At 37.3% G+C, this 19,271-nt stretch overlaps 1 protein-coding gene across 1 annotated transcript in view; it reads left to right on the top strand.

Moving 5' to 3' along the window:
* Positions 1-5,427, top strand: part of TACR3 (tachykinin receptor 3) — an 87,655-nt gene extending 82,228 nt beyond the window's left edge. The window contains exons 4-5 of the mRNA XM_010848261.1: positions 2,592-2,788; positions 4,414-5,427. Of these exons, the coding sequence (XP_010846563.1) occupies positions 2,592-2,788; positions 4,414-4,726 (510 nt within the window). The 3' untranslated portion in view covers positions 4,727-5,427. The remainder of the gene's footprint in view (positions 1-2,591; positions 2,789-4,413) is intronic.
* Positions 5,428-19,271: the final 13,844 nt, after the last annotated feature.

A 19,271-nucleotide genomic window follows, 5' to 3' on the forward strand; every position in this document is an offset into this window, starting at 1 on the left:
ATTGACATGCCAAAGCCTTTGACTGTGTGGATCACAATCAACTAGTGGAAAATTCTGAAAGAGATGGGAATACCAGACCACCTGACCTGCCTCTTGAGAAACCTATATGCAGGTCAGGAAGCAACAGTTAGAACTGGACATGGAACAACAGACTGGTTCCAAATAAGAAAAGGAGTATGTCAAGGCTGTATATTGTCACCCTGCTTATTTAACTTATATGCAGAGTACATCATGAGAAACACTGGGCTGGAGGAAGCACAAGCTGGAATCAAGATTGCCAGGAGAAATATCAATCACCTCAAATATGCAGATGACACCACCCTTATGGCAGAAAGTGAAGAAGAACTGATGAGCCTCTTGATGAAAGTGAAAGAGGAGAGTGAAAAATTTGGCTTAAAGCTCAACATTCAGAAAATGAAGATCATGGCATCTGGGCCCATCACTTCATGGCAAATAGATGGGGAAACCATGGAAACAGTATCAGACTTTATTTTTGGGGGCTCCAAAATCACCACAGATGGTGATTAAAAGATGAAATTAAAAGATGCTTGCTCCTTGGAAGGAAAGTTATGACCAACCTAGACAGCATTTTACAAAGCAGAGACATTACCTTGCCAACAAATGTCCATCTAGTCAAGGCTATGGTTTTTCCAGTGGTCATGTATGGATGTGAGAGTTGGACTGTGAAGAAAGCTGCGCGCCAAAGAAGGGATGCTTTTGAACTGTGGTGTTGGAGAAGACTCTTGAGAGTCCCTTGGACTTCAAGGAGATCTATCCAGTCCGTCCTAAAGGAGATCAGTCCTGGGTGTTCATTGGAAGGACTGATGTTGAAGCTGAAACTCCAATACTTTGGCCACCTGATGGGAAGAGCTGACTCATTGGAAAAGACCCTGACGTTGGGAAAGATTGAGGGCAGAAGGAGAAGGTGACGACAGAGGATGAGATGGCTGGATGGCATCACCGACTCGATGGACATGGGTTTGGGTGGACTCTGGGAGTTGGTGATGGACAGGGAGGCCTGGCATGCTGTGGTTCATGGGGTCGCAATGAGTTGGACATGACTTAGCAGCTGAACTGACTGAACTGATCTGGATTTTCAGCTCTGATGGCCAATTTTTATCACCTAATACTAGATACCTAGATGTTACCATGATTAGACCCTTGGGAAAGCTTTGCCTTCCACCCTGACCCATTTCATGCTTTGTCTATTTCTAGAATCCTGTCTCTCATGATTTTTAACCTTGTCAACTTTCATCTGAACCCCACTTGCAATCAAATGATGAACCCAGTACTTAAATAATGTATTTTCATAGTTTCAAGATGCTACATAGGTCATTTACATCAGGACTTTCTCTGATTTGTGTTCTAATATGACTATGGGTAAACCTCAAAATTATTTTGTTTAATATGCATTATTTTAAACTTTTTACAAATTCCCAAAAGAAGTATGAACAAATTTACTCAACAGATTGGTTGAGTAAGTGAGAAATATTAAATGAGGTTATTCTAGAATGTTGTTACTAACTTTTCCCTTTCACTTAGAAAGCCAAGCCAAGCCACTTGGCTTTCTATGCACTTAATCACTGTATTGATCACTGTGATCACAGTAATCACTGTGTTGATTACTTTGAGTCTAGCAAATTTTATCCTATTTTATCCTATTTAGAGACATACAAAACATCCTCCCACTCAACTTCCTGTTACAAATTGTATAGTCGTTCCTTATTCATTCATCTTATATCTAATTATCTATCTCTAGCAATATACTAGACACTGTGCTAGATGCTAGGGATATTAAGATAATTAAGAATTCTCTATGCTTTTTAGGAATTTAAAGACTAGTGGAGGACAGATTGTATTCTACTTTGACAGGAGCTTTCAAACATACTGTAGTTCAAAAGTGTGGAAAGAGGAAATAATCCATGCTTGCCAAAATCACAGAAGTCGATATATAGACCAGGTGTATAAGCCAACTGCCTACTTACAAATTTAAAGTTGGTGATATTTTCTCAGACTAACGTGAATATCCTTTATCACTATCGAGAGAAACCTCTCCCAATATCCAATTACAAAAGAAACCAAATTAACATTCTGAAGGTTTCCCAGTGAGCATGGCATTAAAGTAAAGAAATCTGAATAGTCATGAGCTATACTCAGGCAATAATAAATACGGAGGAACTTGCTCAACCCCTACAGTCTGATACACCCCAACTGTCACTCAACAGTCTGTTTCTCTAGATAGAATGTCTTCAGTCTTTTATAGTGTGGGCTAGCACAGCCAAATCCTAGTTCTTTCTCCTTTCTGCTCCCAGGCTCTTTGTTGTTTTATAAACACTTATTTTCTTCAAGCCAATTAAAATATATTTATATTTGAGTGAGTGCCACCCATTCACGAGGTGACACAAGAATGCTTTCTTGAAACTTAGGTAACTCTCCCGATATTACCTTGCCATTTTTTAACTTATTGACTATTTCTTAGGCAAGCCATATATTTAACTGTATCGGTAGCAAAATATGATTTGCGGTAAGCTATCAGAACTAATATAATGACTTCCATATTTGCCAAAAATGACCTCTTTCTTTCTTTCCAGGTTGTAAAAATGATGATTATTGTTGTGGTGACATTTGCCATCTGCTGGCTGCCTTATCATATTTATTTCATCCTCACTGCAATCTATCAACAACTAAACAGGTGGAAATACATTCAGCAGGTCTATCTGGCTAGCTTTTGGCTGGCAATGAGCTCAACCATGTACAACCCCATCATCTACTGCTGTCTGAATAAGAGGTAAAAACAAGATTACCAAATGCAAGTTCCGTGTCACTTTTGGCTTCACTGAAAGCATATAATATTGTTTAAGCTTCTTGGTAACCAGTTAAAATTCAAAAGGAATGGAAAATTGAAAAATTCACTGAGAGAAGCACAGAGCTAGGTATTTTTCTAGTGAAAAAGTGAAAGTGGAAGTCACTCAGTCATATCTGACTCTTTGCAACCCTGTGGACTACATAGTCCATGGAATTCTCCAGGCCAGAATACTGGAGTGGGTAGCCATTCCCTTTTCCAGGGGATCTTTCCAACCCAGGAATCGAACCCAGGGCTCCTGCATTGCTGGCAGATTCTTTACCAGCTGAGACACCAGGGAAGCCCAACTCCTCCCTATTTAATGAACTATCTCACCTTAACAATTCCCCGCTCAAAACAATGCTCTTGGGGGTTCTAAACGGCTGATTTCTATATAGGCCAAATTCTCTCTTCAAATCCTTCAGAATTTTACTTGTCAAAGAAAAAGAAATGTCCTATTATTAAAGGAGGTGAGGTGAAGGTGTGCTCAAGTCCTCAAAGAAATGAAGACACTTTGTAAAAATGCACAGTTGGAGAGATGATGGCATATGTGAGTGGACCCTATTAAGAAGGGTGTTTTGTAAATAGACTTCAAAATAGAAAGTGTCATAAGAGTAACAGAAGCAACACTAAAAAGAAGAATCCCAAACCTCCCTCCAGTATGATGAAGTCAGTGAGTAAGACAGGGTGCAACCTCTGAAGAGGGGAAGCTAGTTTTTAAGTGAAGTTGGAAAGAAAATGAGAAATATTCACAATTAAATTTAAGACTGGGAAAAAAAAGGTAAACTTTGGTTTCCAGATTAAAAACACCTTAGTTGTAAGGTTAGCACATGGAGGGGGTAGTGTTAAATTTCATAAGGTGAATAATTTCCTTAATAAACCAATATGGTACACAAGTAGAAACAGGACTTCGTGTAAGTAACTACTCAACCTAAACTCTCAGCTCTATTTTAAGTTAGACCTCTACCACACCATTCCTTAAGTTTCTTAAAAATATTATTTAATTCTTACTTTTTTTCACTAATTGCACAAGCCATATATCAATTCAATTAACCCAAAAGCAGAGCATATGTTTTTAATCAACTTCATTAATGGCTTACAAAGCCAAGGATTTTTCACTTTCATATGCAATTAGATAAAAACATCCAGCTGAGCAATTAATTTTAATATTAAATGAGACTAATTTATAAATGTGTAATTATTACCATAAGAATCTATTTCAAACTATGTCATTTTTCAGGACGGTACCCAGAAAGCTTAATTCACTTATGCAAATGTATAAAGTTATTGAAGAAACCTACACTGCTTCTTTGGCATATTGATTACTGATACTGCACTTTTACTCTTTGACAACTTGCTTTTGATCAATGAGAAATTAAGATTCAATTCAAACAAAAAGGACTTAGAAAACTAGTACCAATACTGTGGCATAAATTCTAAAAGTTAGACTAGAAAATTAAATATAAAAAATGAGTTGGCTTAATTGCATTAAGCAGAGCTTTCTGTAGAAGTTGAAGGAAATGTCCACTTGAAAATATGACTTTTTCTTCTTGTGGCCTGCTTCTCCTCAGATTTCGAGCAGGCTTCAAGAGAGCATTCCGCTGGTGTCCTTTCATTGAAGTTTCTAGCTATGATGAGCTGGAGCTCAAGACTACCAGGTTTCACCCGACTCGGCAAAGCAGCCTGTACACTGTGACCAGGATGGAGTCCATGACGGTGGTGTTTGACCCCAGTGATGCAGATAACACCAGATCCAGTCGGAAGAAGAGAGTGCCTCCAAGAGACCCAAGCTTCAATGGTTGCTCCCGCCAGAATTCCAAATCTGGCTCCACCACTTCAAGTTTCATAAGCTCACCCTATACTTCTGTGGATGAATATTCTTAAATTCATTTCTTGAGCAGAAAGAGTAGAGTGAGGCCATCAAGGCGTCACCATAGTGTCCACACTCTCCTGATTGTCAGCCCTGTCCTACATAGTCTCTGTAAAAAAGAGGGCAATTTTTAGGCAACTGTGTTTCAACTGAGAAAGGTAGCATTTGAGTTTAGCAAAGACACTATTAAGGTATTTGCCCCCTCAAAAATAAAATGGGCTTTAAATTTATTCTTTGAAAAATTTAGTAATTGTATGTAACAGAAAAATATTTCTGACAAGTATTTGTAAAGAGTTTCATTTTTCTCATTGAAAAATTGCAATATATATTTATGACATTAAGGTGACATATGATTTCCCCAAAAGATTAAAGAACCATAAAAATACAATGATGTGAGTGAATAAAAATAAAATCTATATAAAATGAAAATTTTCATCTATAGCTATTAAAGAAAAAAGTTATATGACTTATTTTACAACTAAAATGATGGGAAATTAACCTCTTAGAGTAAAAATTGATGAAAATCTTTGCTAAAGAGAATTAACTCTGTAGGATAAAAGTTTTTTGAGATTTAAAGATATTCGCCATGAAATATAATTGAAAAAGAAACCTGATCAAATTATTAGGTAGCTGCACACATTATTCTCTTTATTTTTCTGGGAAAGTGTTTACAAAAGAAAAACATAATCATTTAGTTTTTGACTATTACATATTTTAAAGAGCCAAACTAAGAAATAGTCAAAGATAGAACTTTAAAATGACAAAGCAAATCCCTCAGTTCAGTTCAGTTCAGTCACTCAGTCATGTCCGACTCTTTGCAACCCCATGAACCGCAACACGCCAGGCCTCCCTGTCCATCACCATCTCCCGGAGTTCACTCAAATTCACGTCCATCGAGTTGGTGATGCCATCCAGCCATCTCATCCTCTGTTGTCCCCTTCTCCTCCTGCCCCCAATCCCTCCTAGCATCAGAGTCTTTTCCAATGAGTCAACTCTTCGCATGAGGTGGCCAAAGTGCCTCCTTATTTTATTTTTCACAAATATTTGTAGGTTTAAGAAAAAAATAGATTACATAATAGTAAAGAGGCTTTCTAATGAAGAAGGGAAGAATCTCATTTATCTCTGAAACTGACTACCAATTTTTAGGCAAGAATTAAAGATACTAATTTATAGCTATGATAGCAGACAAGAGCATCTATTAGCTCCAAAGGAAAATGTATTTTTCCTTCATAACCCAAGGGAAAAATTTAAGGTGAGTATTAACAACTGTACGGTGCCCTTATTCTCTCCCCTTCCCCCACTGGAAAAAAAAAAAAAAAAGAGTAAGGACTAGGAGAAGGTACCAGAAAATACACTTAAATGCAAAGCCTTAGGACAAAAGTCTATGTACTACTTATAAGTACTTGTTTGAGTGTATGCTAAGTTGTTTCAGTCATGTCCAACTCTTTGTGATCCTAAGGACTGTAGCCTGCCATGCCCTCTGTCCATGGGATTCTCCAGGCAAGAATACTGGAGTGGGTTGCCATGCCCTCCTCCACAGGACATACTAGTATACATCTAGGTAAATCAAGTAAGATGTAGAAAACGGAATCAACTGTTAGAATAAAAAGCTGGACAAAATGTGGATACATGTGAACTAATACCGGGCAAACAGGAGTATAATATACCTATTTATACAGAAAGAGCCTTCCTTTATCTGCTTAGATAATTCAGAAATTCCCCCAGAAAGAAATGATCTAATAGTCCTAAAGAAGAATCTGTTTTACTATAAGAAAAAAATATACGGACACATTTCTGAGAGCTATAACAAATCAAGGCACACCATTAAGTGTGGAATTTATCTTCCAGACTCAGTGCTCAAAAGCCATCTTTTCTTGAATTAGAGATATCATCAATCCAGCTCAAGAAAGCAGTAACCTTCTGAGAATGTGGATGTGTAAGACAAACTTCTCATTCAAAACATTCAGTTAGATTTTTAAAGGTATCCAACTACAATTACCTGCGACACTGTACTGGATTGTTATGCCTCCATCAATATAGAACCATTTTTCTTAAGAACAAGATAAAAAACAATTATTTCAAGAGAATATATGGTGTTTGCTGCCAGAACATTAAATTTTCCAATCTTCCTCCCCTGTTTTGGATCCAGCATCAGAAGTATCTAATTGTTACAAAGTTTTAAATGTCTAAACACCCCTATCATAAGTGTTTAAGCTAAATTTATTTTAATTACACTAATAAACAAACAGATACACATATATACATAAACATGCAAGTGTGCAGACACATACAATTGGTTTAATGCATGCAAAAAAAAACCTCAAGGAATTAAATTCAAAATTGAATGCTGAAATAGTAAGTGGCCATTACAGAGTTACCACAAACAGCTCAATAAAGTCTGTGAAGCTTGTATGCATGCTTTAGATAAGCAAATGTATTATTATTTAGTCCCTAATCATTGAATATAGTGTTTAAGTGTTCATTCCAAAACATGTAAATGCTTATCACTAACATTTTAAAGCAAACATTTCTTCTTCTTAAACTTATGAATGATTGTGAGACCAGCATTAATGAATGTTCTCATACATGGGACCATATTCAGCTGTAGATTAGAATGTGAAATCTCGCCCTCAAATTCAATGTAATCAGCCATTACCAAAGCACATTAATACATCTGAAAAACATAGCTCCTGCCTTCACACATTACAGAAACTCAACATAATTTCGTAGGACATCTAAGGGAAAATATTGCTCCAATCAGCTGTTTTGTATGTTTTCTTGTTGTTGTTGCTTTGCTTGCCAAGGATCATCCTTCTGGCATGATGGAAGTACCTGAGGTCCAGACAGTATCCTTAATACTTTTTACAGAAAACTGACATCATTAACTCAATGCTCATGACTCTTAAACCAAGACCTTATAAAGCAGAATATTTTAAGTTCAAAAATTTGAAAAGTAATAATAATAAAACAAATGAGTACAATATGAAAGAATGAAGGAGATAAGATTTTAGTCCTTTTGTCTGAATCTTCACACTGAGAACTGTAGAATACCACATGGAAACCAGCTTTAGTAGATGTCATTTTAAATAAAGCTGTGCCAGTGTTTTCATATTTGTCAGGGTTTGGAAGAATTGGCCTCCAAAGTTCACTCTACTCTCTGATGTTCAAGTTCACTGTGAATCTTTTTCATTGTTTGTAGGCAAACACTGACTGGAAATACCAGCAGATGGTCAAAACATTCTAGATTTTTTTGTACCTAGATCAGCAGCAGAAAAATACAAACTATTTTGAGAGCACTCTAAAAGTTCTCAAGAAAAGATTCAATTAAAATATTCTTCTTAAAGACAAAAAAATAACTAACATTGTATTTTCATTATTTTGCATCTGGACAAAATGTTTTTTAAATTACCTGCATGGGAAAAAAATTAAAGCAAATGTGATTACTACAGAATACAAGCTAACAGCTTTCATTTTTTTAGCAAGCTCAGTATGCTGCTGTATTATTCTGTCTTCCAAATTCATGATGATGACATTTCTGACCCAGCAGCCAAATTCGTATTCTTTTCCAGATCTGCCCAATCTCATAAACAGAGATCCTAGGTACTTCACAGTGAGCTCCATCCTTACAAAGCACACAGAAGAATGCCAAGAAGCTTAGTATCAAACCTCAGAAGCACAAAATAAATGTGAAAAATCAATGCTAGCTAGCTCAGAATCTGAATTTGATTTTTGTCAATGCAGAATTCCATCAGAAAACTTCTGATTAGTGTCTGGCAAATTATTCCATCAACTATAAAGGCAGGAGAATTATAGCGATTTCTCACACTTTTAAAAGTAACAATCTGAGATACCACTTATTGTTGACAGTGTGCCAAAAGTTAAGAAAATTCAAGCATGACATCGGCCAGGTTGTGAGATTTTCCTTCGGGCCAAGCATCAGTGGAGAATAATGTCCAATAGTAACTGTGTGTTGTAAATAGCTTGGCAAAAATTCTGTGTACATAAGAAATAAATGTATATACGGTTTGTAGCTAGTGAATAAAGTATTTTCAAGTTGCGATAATTATACTGAGCATTAATAGATTTAATACGTTCATTACCCTTTGTATGTGTGGTATGTGTAACAGATTTGATTTATTTTTATTTTCCTTTAAAATCATTAAAAATAATATTAAAAATAAAAGCAGTCAATATTTTCCTACTGGTTAGCAAAACATATGTTATGGAAAGTTCTATCTTCTCTAAACATACGTAACCATCCCTCAATGCTATTTTGTGCTTCCTCCCTTATTTTTCCTCATAAAATGTCTAGTGCTACTGCTAAGCTGCTTCACTCGTGTCCAATTCTGTGTGAGCAACATGGACTGTAGCCTGCCAGGCTCCTTTGTCCATGGAATTTTTTAGGCAAGAATACTGGAGTGGGTTGCCATTTCCTCCTTCAGGGGATCTTCCCAACCCAGGGACTGAACCCTTGTCTCCTGTGTCTCCTGCATTGGCAGGCAAATTCTTTACTACTAATGCCAGCTAGGAAAGCCCATAAAGGTCTAGTTTTCCTAAATTACTTTGGTTCAGAAAAAGCATCTATGGGGAGCAAAGATATTAAACTGTAAAATAATATTCTGAGTAGAAAGCAGGAGCAGATTAACTGGAACATAGACTCAAAAGTGCCTATAGCTGGAGGGCAAGAATAGAGCCACAGACACGGACAGTGGACTTGTAGACACAGTGGGAAAGAGAGGTGGCATGACCCGAGAGAGTAGCACTGACGTAGATACACTACCATGAGCAAAACAGAGAGCTGGTGGGAAGCTGTTATACAGGGAGCTCAGCTTGGTGCTCTGTGACGACCTACAGGGGTGCGATGCAAGGGTGCGGGGAGGACAGCTCAAGAGGGAGGGGATATATGTGTACATACGGGTGATTCATGATGCTGTACAGCAGAAACTAACCCAACATTGTAAAGCAATTCAACTCCAATAAAACAAGTGCATGCAGCTGAGTATGGAGCAGAGCATCTTAGAGCCATGGCATCAGAGCTGTAACAAGTGACAGACTCGAGTTTATACCTAAGCCTCACCATCTGCTAGCTAGGGGACCTGGGGCAAGTGATTGTCTGTTCTGAGCATCACTTAATTCATCAGTGAAAAAAGAAAACAGTAATTTCTTCAAAGTGCTAATGTGAGGGTTGAATGAGCTAGTACGTGAATAAGGCAGAGTCAAACATTAAATAAATGTTCGAAAACATCATTGGTGTCATTGTGTTTATGGGGGGATTAAAGAAACCCTTGTTGCCTGTATCATTCTGCCTTCATCCAAAGATCCTGAGGGACATAAGTAGCTTATAGCCTCCTATCTCTGAGCTCTGGGCTGTTTCCAGAGTCTGCACAAAATTTCAGAGATTACCTGAGTGTTCTGGAAATTAGCCATCTGGCTGTAGGTCCTGAGTATGGAAAGCTATACAGGTGAAGGGTTAGAAATGGCCAATTAATAGAAGGAGTAGCTTCAGACACACAGAACTAAACTCAGTTCTTAGGAATGGTGCAACCCTTTTAGGTTGAATAATGAAAATGTTAAACTTCAGGAGATAAGAGATGAGGGAGGAAAAGCAGAAATTTTTCCTTTCCAGTTTCCTTGGCAACATCACTGACTGCTCCAAGGAAGAGTGCTTTGGGACAATTTCAGGTCAGGGGACAGCAGTGACCCACACTGATTCTATTTCCACCAGCTGCAGGAACATCTTTTTTGATTTAGTCTCTCAACCTTATTTAGATACAAGCAATTGCTACCTATCCCAACAATTTATCATGAAGAAGGAAGGAGAGAAAAAAGCAAGATATCTTCACCAGCCACCACATATCCAAAGCATCAAGAAATCTTCTAAGTTCTTAAAAGGTATCCAATGTTCTATAGAGTCACATTACATCAACCACTACTAACCTGATCCATGTCGCCATTACCTCCTGCCTGGATTATCGCAACAATCTCCATCCCATGCCCTCCTTAAAGCTTATTCTCAAGAAAGCGACCAGAGTGATTCTTTTAAAACTGCATCACATCATCTCACATCTCTGCTTAAAATCATCTCATGTCTTCCCATTCCACTCAGAATAAAAGCCAAAATCTTCACAATGGCCTGCAAGGCCCTTCATGATATGACCCTTCTTAGTTTTTCTGCTTTTCTCTCCCATATCCCACGGGATCCACAGGGCCATCTACATCAACTTCTTTCCTGGAATGTGTCAAGCATGATACAACCTCAGGACTCTGGAACTGGCTTTTGAGTCTATGGTCCAGTTAATCTGCTCCTGCTTTCTACTCAGAATATTCCTTTGTCCAGTATGTTTTCCACCAAGATAACCACGTGACAAACTCCATCGTTTTTTTTTTAATCTTTGCCCAGTGAGGTTAATCCTGATCAGCTCATTTAAAACAACAAATCTTCACCCCTACTCCGTTTCCTCCCAATTATCCACCTTGCTCTTTATTTTTTCATAGAAGTAAAGTGAAACTCGCTCAGTCGTGTCTGACTCTTTGCAATCTCATTGACTATACAGTCCATGGAATTCTCCAGGCCAGAATATTGGAGTGAGTAGCCGTTCCCTTCTCCAGGGAATCTTCCCAACTCAGGGATCGAACCCAGGTCTCCCACATTGCAGGCAGATTCTTTACCAGCTGAGCCACAAGGGAAGCCCTAGAATACTGGAGTGGGTAGTCTATCCCTTCTCCAGCACATCTTCCCGACCCAGGAATTAAACCGGAGTCTCCTGCATTGCAGGTAGGTTCTTTACCAGCTGAGCTAACATTAGCCTGCATTAATCATTGTTTAGAATACCATATAATTTACTTATTCATTATATTTATTACCTACCCCCAAATAGATCAATATAAACTCTACTAGGGAATGGACTCACTAAATAATTGTTAAATTAATGAGTGAATATAAAAGCTTTGATACAAAGTATAGTGGAGACTGAAGCCATCATTTCTTCATATAGCCACCATTTCTCAAATAAGAGTATGTCAGATGACATTTTCCAGCTGTCTCTCACCACCAAGCCCCCTCTTCTGTATGCTGTTCACTGTGAAACCAAGACTAATTCTTGGTAAAAGTATACATTGTCTTATTGCCTGAATTTGTTAGGGTCTGTAATGGGAGTCAGTAGAAGGAACTCAGAACATAGAAGGCGAAAGATTCTGGGCAGCAGCGTTCTAGCAGCAGCAAACAGTTGACACCTACCACTACCATCTTTCAACAACTCCAGCACAAGCTTTCCATGCAGCCACCAAGATAACAGTAAAAACCATGCTACACCCCTTTAACAATCAGATATCAACCATACCACATTCCCTCATCTAAAGACACAGTTTACAATTTTTCTTTTTCCTGTGTTAATCATATTTTCCTTAATAAGCATATGCTGCACAAGTAATAAAAATCTTAAGAGTATTATTAGGAGAAGAGTAAAACTATTTAAGTGGAATTCACAGGAAATCTCTCCATTTTTTCAAGGTTACCATACCTTGCAAACTTGAAAAACAATTGCTACAGGTTTTTACAGGTCAGAATATTTGGCTATTGATAGGCAGATGATATCACGATTAGGGGAAATTAACATAACTACTCTCTAAATATAATGTCACATTCCTAAAGAAATGGTATAAATTAGAAAGGAACTCCCGTGACTCTGACAAGCCAAACAAGCAGTGATGAATGGCCCAATCTCCTCCTGAAGAATTTGAACTTCTGCCTGGTCTGAGATTTCAGGAGGATGATATGAAGACCTCTTTTAATTAACTTTACATTGTTTTAGCAATGAAATATTCTTTTCAGTTTATAACAAGATGCCCACAGCCCATTCTAAAATGCATTGGAAAGGATGTAGAAAAGGATTCTAGTGTATGAATCAAAAAGGCATCACACAGAGTGAAGTAAGTCAGAAAGAGGAAAACAAATTATTGTATATTAACCCATGTATGTGGAATCTAGAAAAATGCTACAGATGAACTTATTTGCAGGGCAGGAATAGACATATAGATATAGAGAACAGATGTATGGATGCATGGGGCAGGGGGAAGGAAGAGTGGGATGAATTGGGAGACTGGGATTGACTATCATGTGCAAAATAGACAGCCAGTGGGAGCCTGCTGTACAGCACAGGGAGTCCAGCTCCGTGCCCTTTGATGACCTAGAGGGGTGGGATGGATGTGGGAGGGGTGAGAGCAAAGTCCAAGAAGAAAGAGATATATGAATACAAATAGCTGAATGACTTCATTTTACAGCAGAAACCAGCATAACCTTGTAAAGCAACTAACTCCAATTTGGGGAACATGTGTACACCCATGGCGGATTCATGTTGATGTATGGCAAAACCAATACAATATTGTAAAGGAATTAGCCTCCAATTAAAATAAATAAATTTATATTTAAAAAAATAAAATAAAACAAAACATTTTGAAAAAAATAAAATAAAAGGTATCAGAAATTTGTCCTACGTTCTAAATCAGAATCATTATCTATACCAGAGGTTTCAATTGTTAGATTCCATCTTCCTCCAACCTCCAAATACTCTGAGTTGATCTGGGTGGGAAGTCCTAGTTAGCCTGAGAGGATAAATGAATTTTAAACGAATTTAACCGTTGAGCATATGTTTATGCCCTAGACTAAAGAAGCACTAAAATATGTAAAGCCTCAGCTTTGTGTTCCTAAAATTTAGGCAGAGCTTCAAAGTACAAGACTCTTCATTTGGCAGAGCACCATTAATAAAATACGCAAGTGTAGGGGATAGAGATAGTTTGCAAGATGCACGGATGAATGAACTGATTAATATGCACTGATGTTAGCAACAAATTCTTAGCACTCAAGAAGCCACCAAGAACCTAAATTAGGCAAGTTGGAACTAAGTGCAACAGATTAAGGGGGAGTCCAGTGGGGACCTTGGGTCAATGAGAGCTGTATGAGGGTTTTAAGTAAGAGAAACAGGCTCAAAAATATTGGGTATTAGGGAAAGAATGGGCTTCCTTGGTGGCTCAGATGGTAAAGAATCTGCCTGGAATGTAGGAGATGCAGGTTTGATCCCTGGGTCAGGAAGATCCCATGAAGAAGTGATTGGCAACCTACTTCAGTATTATTGCTTAGAGAATCCTATGGACAGAGGAGCCTGGCAGGCTACAGTCCATGGGGTCACAAAGAGTCAAACATGACTGAGTGACTAACACCACAAAGGTAAGGAATACAGGCATCTCAAAAACAATGTTGCATGCTTAAAAATAGTTTATATATTCAAAGAATTAATGCTAAAATGCAAATCTTGACAAATATGTCTAATTACTAAAGAATGAGGGATCTGACTGAAATTAAACTTTTTCTGCATACACAATAAAGGTATGAAAAGAAGAACATATATTCTTGGCCAATATTCTTTACCTTTTTCATTCCAAAGCCTTGCAAGTACGGGTACAGAATAACAGTTTATTTACTAAAGAATAGTCATCCAGGCTAATATGCTCAAAAAACTTGTGCAATTTACCTCCCAACTCACCAAAGTAGACCCTGCTGCTACACAAGAATTCCATTTCATCTCACCTTATCCTTTTATGTTGCATCTCCTCAACCCAGTTATCCTGTACCACCGCTGGGCAAGTCAATGCTCTGCTTTTATCCTACCTTTACATTATCCCAAGGTTGGGTTTGCAATACCAATAGTGGAAATGGCAAAGAGATAGCTGTCTGCAAACTCAAAAACTTTAGAAAGACTGTTAGTACTCTAAAATGTAAAGAACAAGGTGATATTATGGAAAACACAGACCTGTGATGCATTAAAGCTAATAGCTTAACTACCTCAAATTAAAAATGAACAATAGTTTCAGAAATTAGATGTGCATTCCTTGAGAAACAAAAACTAAAAATAGTCCTCACAAACATAGCCAATTTAAAGTCATGAAATATTGTATTTGAAGAATTTGACTTCTAAATATCAAACACATATTGGCATTAGTACAAGTAATGATCAATTAAGTGCACGAAACAAAAAAATGTATATTATAAAATAATCATTAAATATATTTAACAGTTTATTTTTCACACAAAGTTCAAAGATGGAATTTCTGTCTTTGAGAAGGAAGATGTGGTTCTCCTCCAAGCTGAGTGAATGAACCGAGCTCTTCCTCTGCAGCATCAGTATTTTCAAAACCCAGCTTCCAAAGTGAGTTCATTATCTTGAATCAAAGCATGAGGGAAATGAGTTTAGGTATGTCTGATTCCTAATCTACATGGCACCATCTAAATGCAAGGAAACCAAAGAAATATCAACCTTGGCTAGGCAGCCACTCCTCAGCAACAACTTTGCACTATGGGAGGATAGCCTAACTCTTTCATGGAAATTTAGCCCCTGCCACAGATGATCCATCTGACCACTAAATGTCTATGAGCACCATTTGTACTCAAAATGGAATAGACTCCCCACACACCCCATTGTAGACATCAGAAAGTGATACCCAATTACTTCATCCAGTACAAAGATTAGGATATCCTGGTGGTGTGCAGCCCTCTCCATCTACCTGATTGGAGGTACTCCTGGCACAGCAATCTACAATCTAAAAGACAAGCATCTGTCCCACCCCACATCCAATGTACAGTGGTGGGAAAAGAACAGAACAAATATAACTACAAACTTAAATTCAAAAAAGGGAAAAAATAGAAGTAAGCAGCAGGCACTGGTTTTAGCAATGATAAAATTCTAGAGGAAAAGTATTGTGTCTACCTGGCAGTGGAGTATTTTAGTAGCTGATTTTAATGACTGTCATATCTAAAAATACATGCTTCACAAATACGTGTATAGAATCAAATGTAAAAACAAGATGTTATCAGCTCCCTTTACTATTGACTATGGTCATTAAGACACAAGATAAGTAAAAATACCTCTTAAGATTATAAGCATACAAAATAAATAATTATACTTATTTTCTGCTTGGCAATTCAATTGCTTATGTTAACATACTGAAAGGTACTGTATCTTCTTAGGTTAACATATATTTTAACATTCTGCCTAAGTGTTGAAAATAAAACTTTTAATTTAGAAGATTTAAATATTTCAGAAAATTGTGTTTTTAGGTTTTATAAGTATGAATATAAGAAGGAATTTTTTAGGCAGTTTTCCTTTTTGTTCTTGGATTATTGGAAACCTTCTTTCAGACTTGGAGCTCCAAGTTCATAGTAAACCAAAATTAAGCAACTGTTTTGAAAGTTCTTTTGAGCCTGATATGACAATTATAGTACTCGTGCTAGCTAGCTGCTCTCCTCAAGCTGAAAAACCTATCACCCCAACTACCTCAAGTTCAAAGAGATGAGTGCCTCCTCCCCAGGGCTTAACTTCTCTTAGATTTCACTTCCTAATTTCTCTCGGTAATCAAAGGACCTCCAGCAAACATGAGTCAATCATTTCCCTTTTTTCCCATCAGAGTCCACGAAGATAAGGTCAAGTTTAAAATGTAGTCTACTTATCTCACATAATAACAGAAGAGCAGACTATTAAGGATAGCCATGTATGGATAAAGGTGAAAGCAGCTAAAAATTATCTAAACATTATATAATTGCTTTGGTACTAATACTTCTCAATCATCATACAAACTTTCATTGTTCAGTACAGGGTTGAGACAACCATAATTTTTAAATTTATTGTTATGCTCATCCTCAGAAACTGTGAGTATATACAGACTGTGAGGGTACAGAACATTCACAATAATCCATAATCTTATGCCAAAGACATAAGGATTTCCTTGCCATGTAGACATAGAGATTGCTCAGTTTATTTTGTCTGTTTTCAACAAAAAAACACTTATGTGAAGGCAAGAGAAAATCATGCCCAATTTACTAAAATATTTTTAAAGTTCACATATTTATTTCAACAAATTAAATTCATCTTCGATCAGCTTCACCCTCTTTATTACCAATTGAAGCACTTAGACTCTATTTTTAAATCATGCATAGCTCATTAATTTTCATACAGCTTTATAAGGTGAAATATTATACATGTATTTATTTACTAATTTAGTAAATAAATGAAAACACAAATATTTTAAGCATCTTGCCCAAATTATGCAGCTTGCTTTTGGTGAAAATAAAGCTCTGAATCCAGAGTATTTGACTCCAGAAGCTATCTATACCTTTGACTAGTAATTTGTGAGATCCAGCTACATAAAATGAAATAAAGGTTATGTATGTCTGTCTCTGACTCTGCTAATAATCTTAGGAAGCAAAGAATCCTGACACATTCTGATATTGTAATCTTTAAAGAATGGATAGTATATATTGCATTTGGTGGTTTTGAAGTAGATGAACTACTACCATCAAACATTTCAAAACATGTAGAATTTTCAAAGACGATCCTGACCAGTTAGATGCTGAAACATCTTATGAGGTCTGGTTACCTCAATAAATAAATGTCAGTCCTGGTTCTTAGTCTAAGCTTGCAGCATCCCAGAGTTAACTCCAAATTCAGTAGTTGAGTAATATTAGCAAATCTCACAAGCAACTGGAGAAGATATCAGAATACTAGTTAACTAGCATATTAGCTTCCTACATGGAAAAACAATTATTCAGGAAATTTATTGAGAATGGAATCAGAACAAGAGTTATAGTCATTTTCTTTTATTAGTTTTCTCTGTATGTTTCTCCTTGGACAATTCTTTAACTATGACTAAGACACTGTTGACGAACATAACATCTGTTCTTTTGAATCTCTCTTGTTGAATCCTCAAAATGCTATGTCCCAGTTTCATTTGCCAACAAATAATTTCACTACAATATAGCAAAGGATTAAAGAATATATTTATAAGGTGCCTTGGAAAGAGCACCTCTGTCTGCGTGGGAAAATTGGGAAGAAAAAAAGGAGATGTACAGAGAAAAAAATTTTCACAGGAGAGGTGATGCTTGAGCTGAATCCTCAAGGATAAATCTCTTCTCCAAGGAGAAGAAGAAGTGAAGCACAGAAAGCAGAGTGTACAGGGCCAAGGAGGCCTAAATAATCTACATTTTCCCCACTAGCTTTTAAATTATTTTTAAAGTTAAAAATAAAGGAAGCTAACAGTACATCATTAGGCAACCCTAAAATTATTTTGAGGCTTGACTATGCCAAATAATAAATCACTTCCACTAGGCAGAGCCAGTTACCTTTTATAACATCAATTTAGATTCACACAAAGTGCCCTCTCACATTCTCCTTAGGTTCTTCCAACCATGCATCAACATCATAAGAACGGATGCTAATCTGATTACAAATGATCAAGGCCTTTCTCCTCTGTAACATTTCAGATCAAATTCAGAGTCCAGTGTGTTTCCTAGGTCAGTAAAGGCAATTAAAAAAAAATTTTTTTTAGAGATTCTTTTACTTGAAAAGTAAAAACAAAAAAATTATACATTGGGAATTGAACTACTATATTTTTTCTTTCACCCATGTTTTCTGGCCAGTAACGTTCTATCAAACATTGTAATAAGACAATGTACTGAATCTAAGCAGATGACCAGTAAAGCTGTTTGCCATCTCCTACTCATGCTAAGCTAGACCATGGAACACTATCTTGGTGGGATTATTTTGACAGCCAAGAAGGAAATGCAGAGCCCCTACCCCAAACCTAAGGAGCTGATTTACATAGAAAGGGTATTAAGCAAACCTGCACAAACACAAACATGATCTAAGAAAAGGATATCTTTTAGACTACTTCCAGCATACATTCATTGGCACCCAGTAAAATGGACCACCAAGGTAGAAAGCATTTTAGCTTTCACAACACTAACAGCTAAAAAGCACACAGCATATAATACTTTGATCTTGAAATGAGTAATCACAGAAGTTCCAAGACTGTATCCACTAGGTTAGCCTGAGTATTCACCTACGAAAATATTTTTTCAAAAACACGTAAACAAGGGTTATAGAAACAATGGGACAACATCTGGACCTGTAGAAGACAGTGATACAAAGACTGCACATGTAAGACTAGGAATTCATTTTCACATTAGCTTTTAGTAAAGGAAATCTCTGCAAGTTGATTCCTACTAGCTGTGATGGTAGGATTTTCAGAAATCTTGAGATGGGCAGCTAACTTGAGTTAACCCCTAGGTAATTACCCCCAGTCAAAACGCCCACTGAGGCTGCAGGACTATGATCCATATAAAGAGCTATGAGTGCACGAAAAGCCTGATGGGATATGTAAGGCCAGCTCAGCCAAGAGAGTTGGTGATGGTGGATTTTCCCAACACAGACACCCCGACATGAATGCTGGGGATGGGAATCCCAGGTGGAATGCTGGACTTGGGTTTGCTGCAGGAGCCAGACTCCGACGTCTGAGAGAGGGGTCTACTCAGGAAGGAGTACTAGGGTTACCAAAAACAAGAACATCTTGTCCCAGGAAGGTCAAGTAATTTTCTTCTGACCCATCAATACTTAACATTAATGAGTTGCAGAACAGAGTTAGTATGTATTCTTCTAACGTCATTAGCCAAAGCCTCTCCCACTCTATTGAGTTGGTGACCTCCAGGAAGAGCCCACAGCCTAGAGGTGGGGC

This window comes from Bison bison, unplaced genomic scaffold (assembly GCF_000754665.1).
Source record: "Bison bison bison isolate TAMUID 2011002044 unplaced genomic scaffold, Bison_UMD1.0 scf7180017864263, whole genome shotgun sequence".
Lineage (NCBI taxonomy): Eukaryota > Metazoa > Chordata > Mammalia > Artiodactyla > Bovidae > Bison > Bison bison.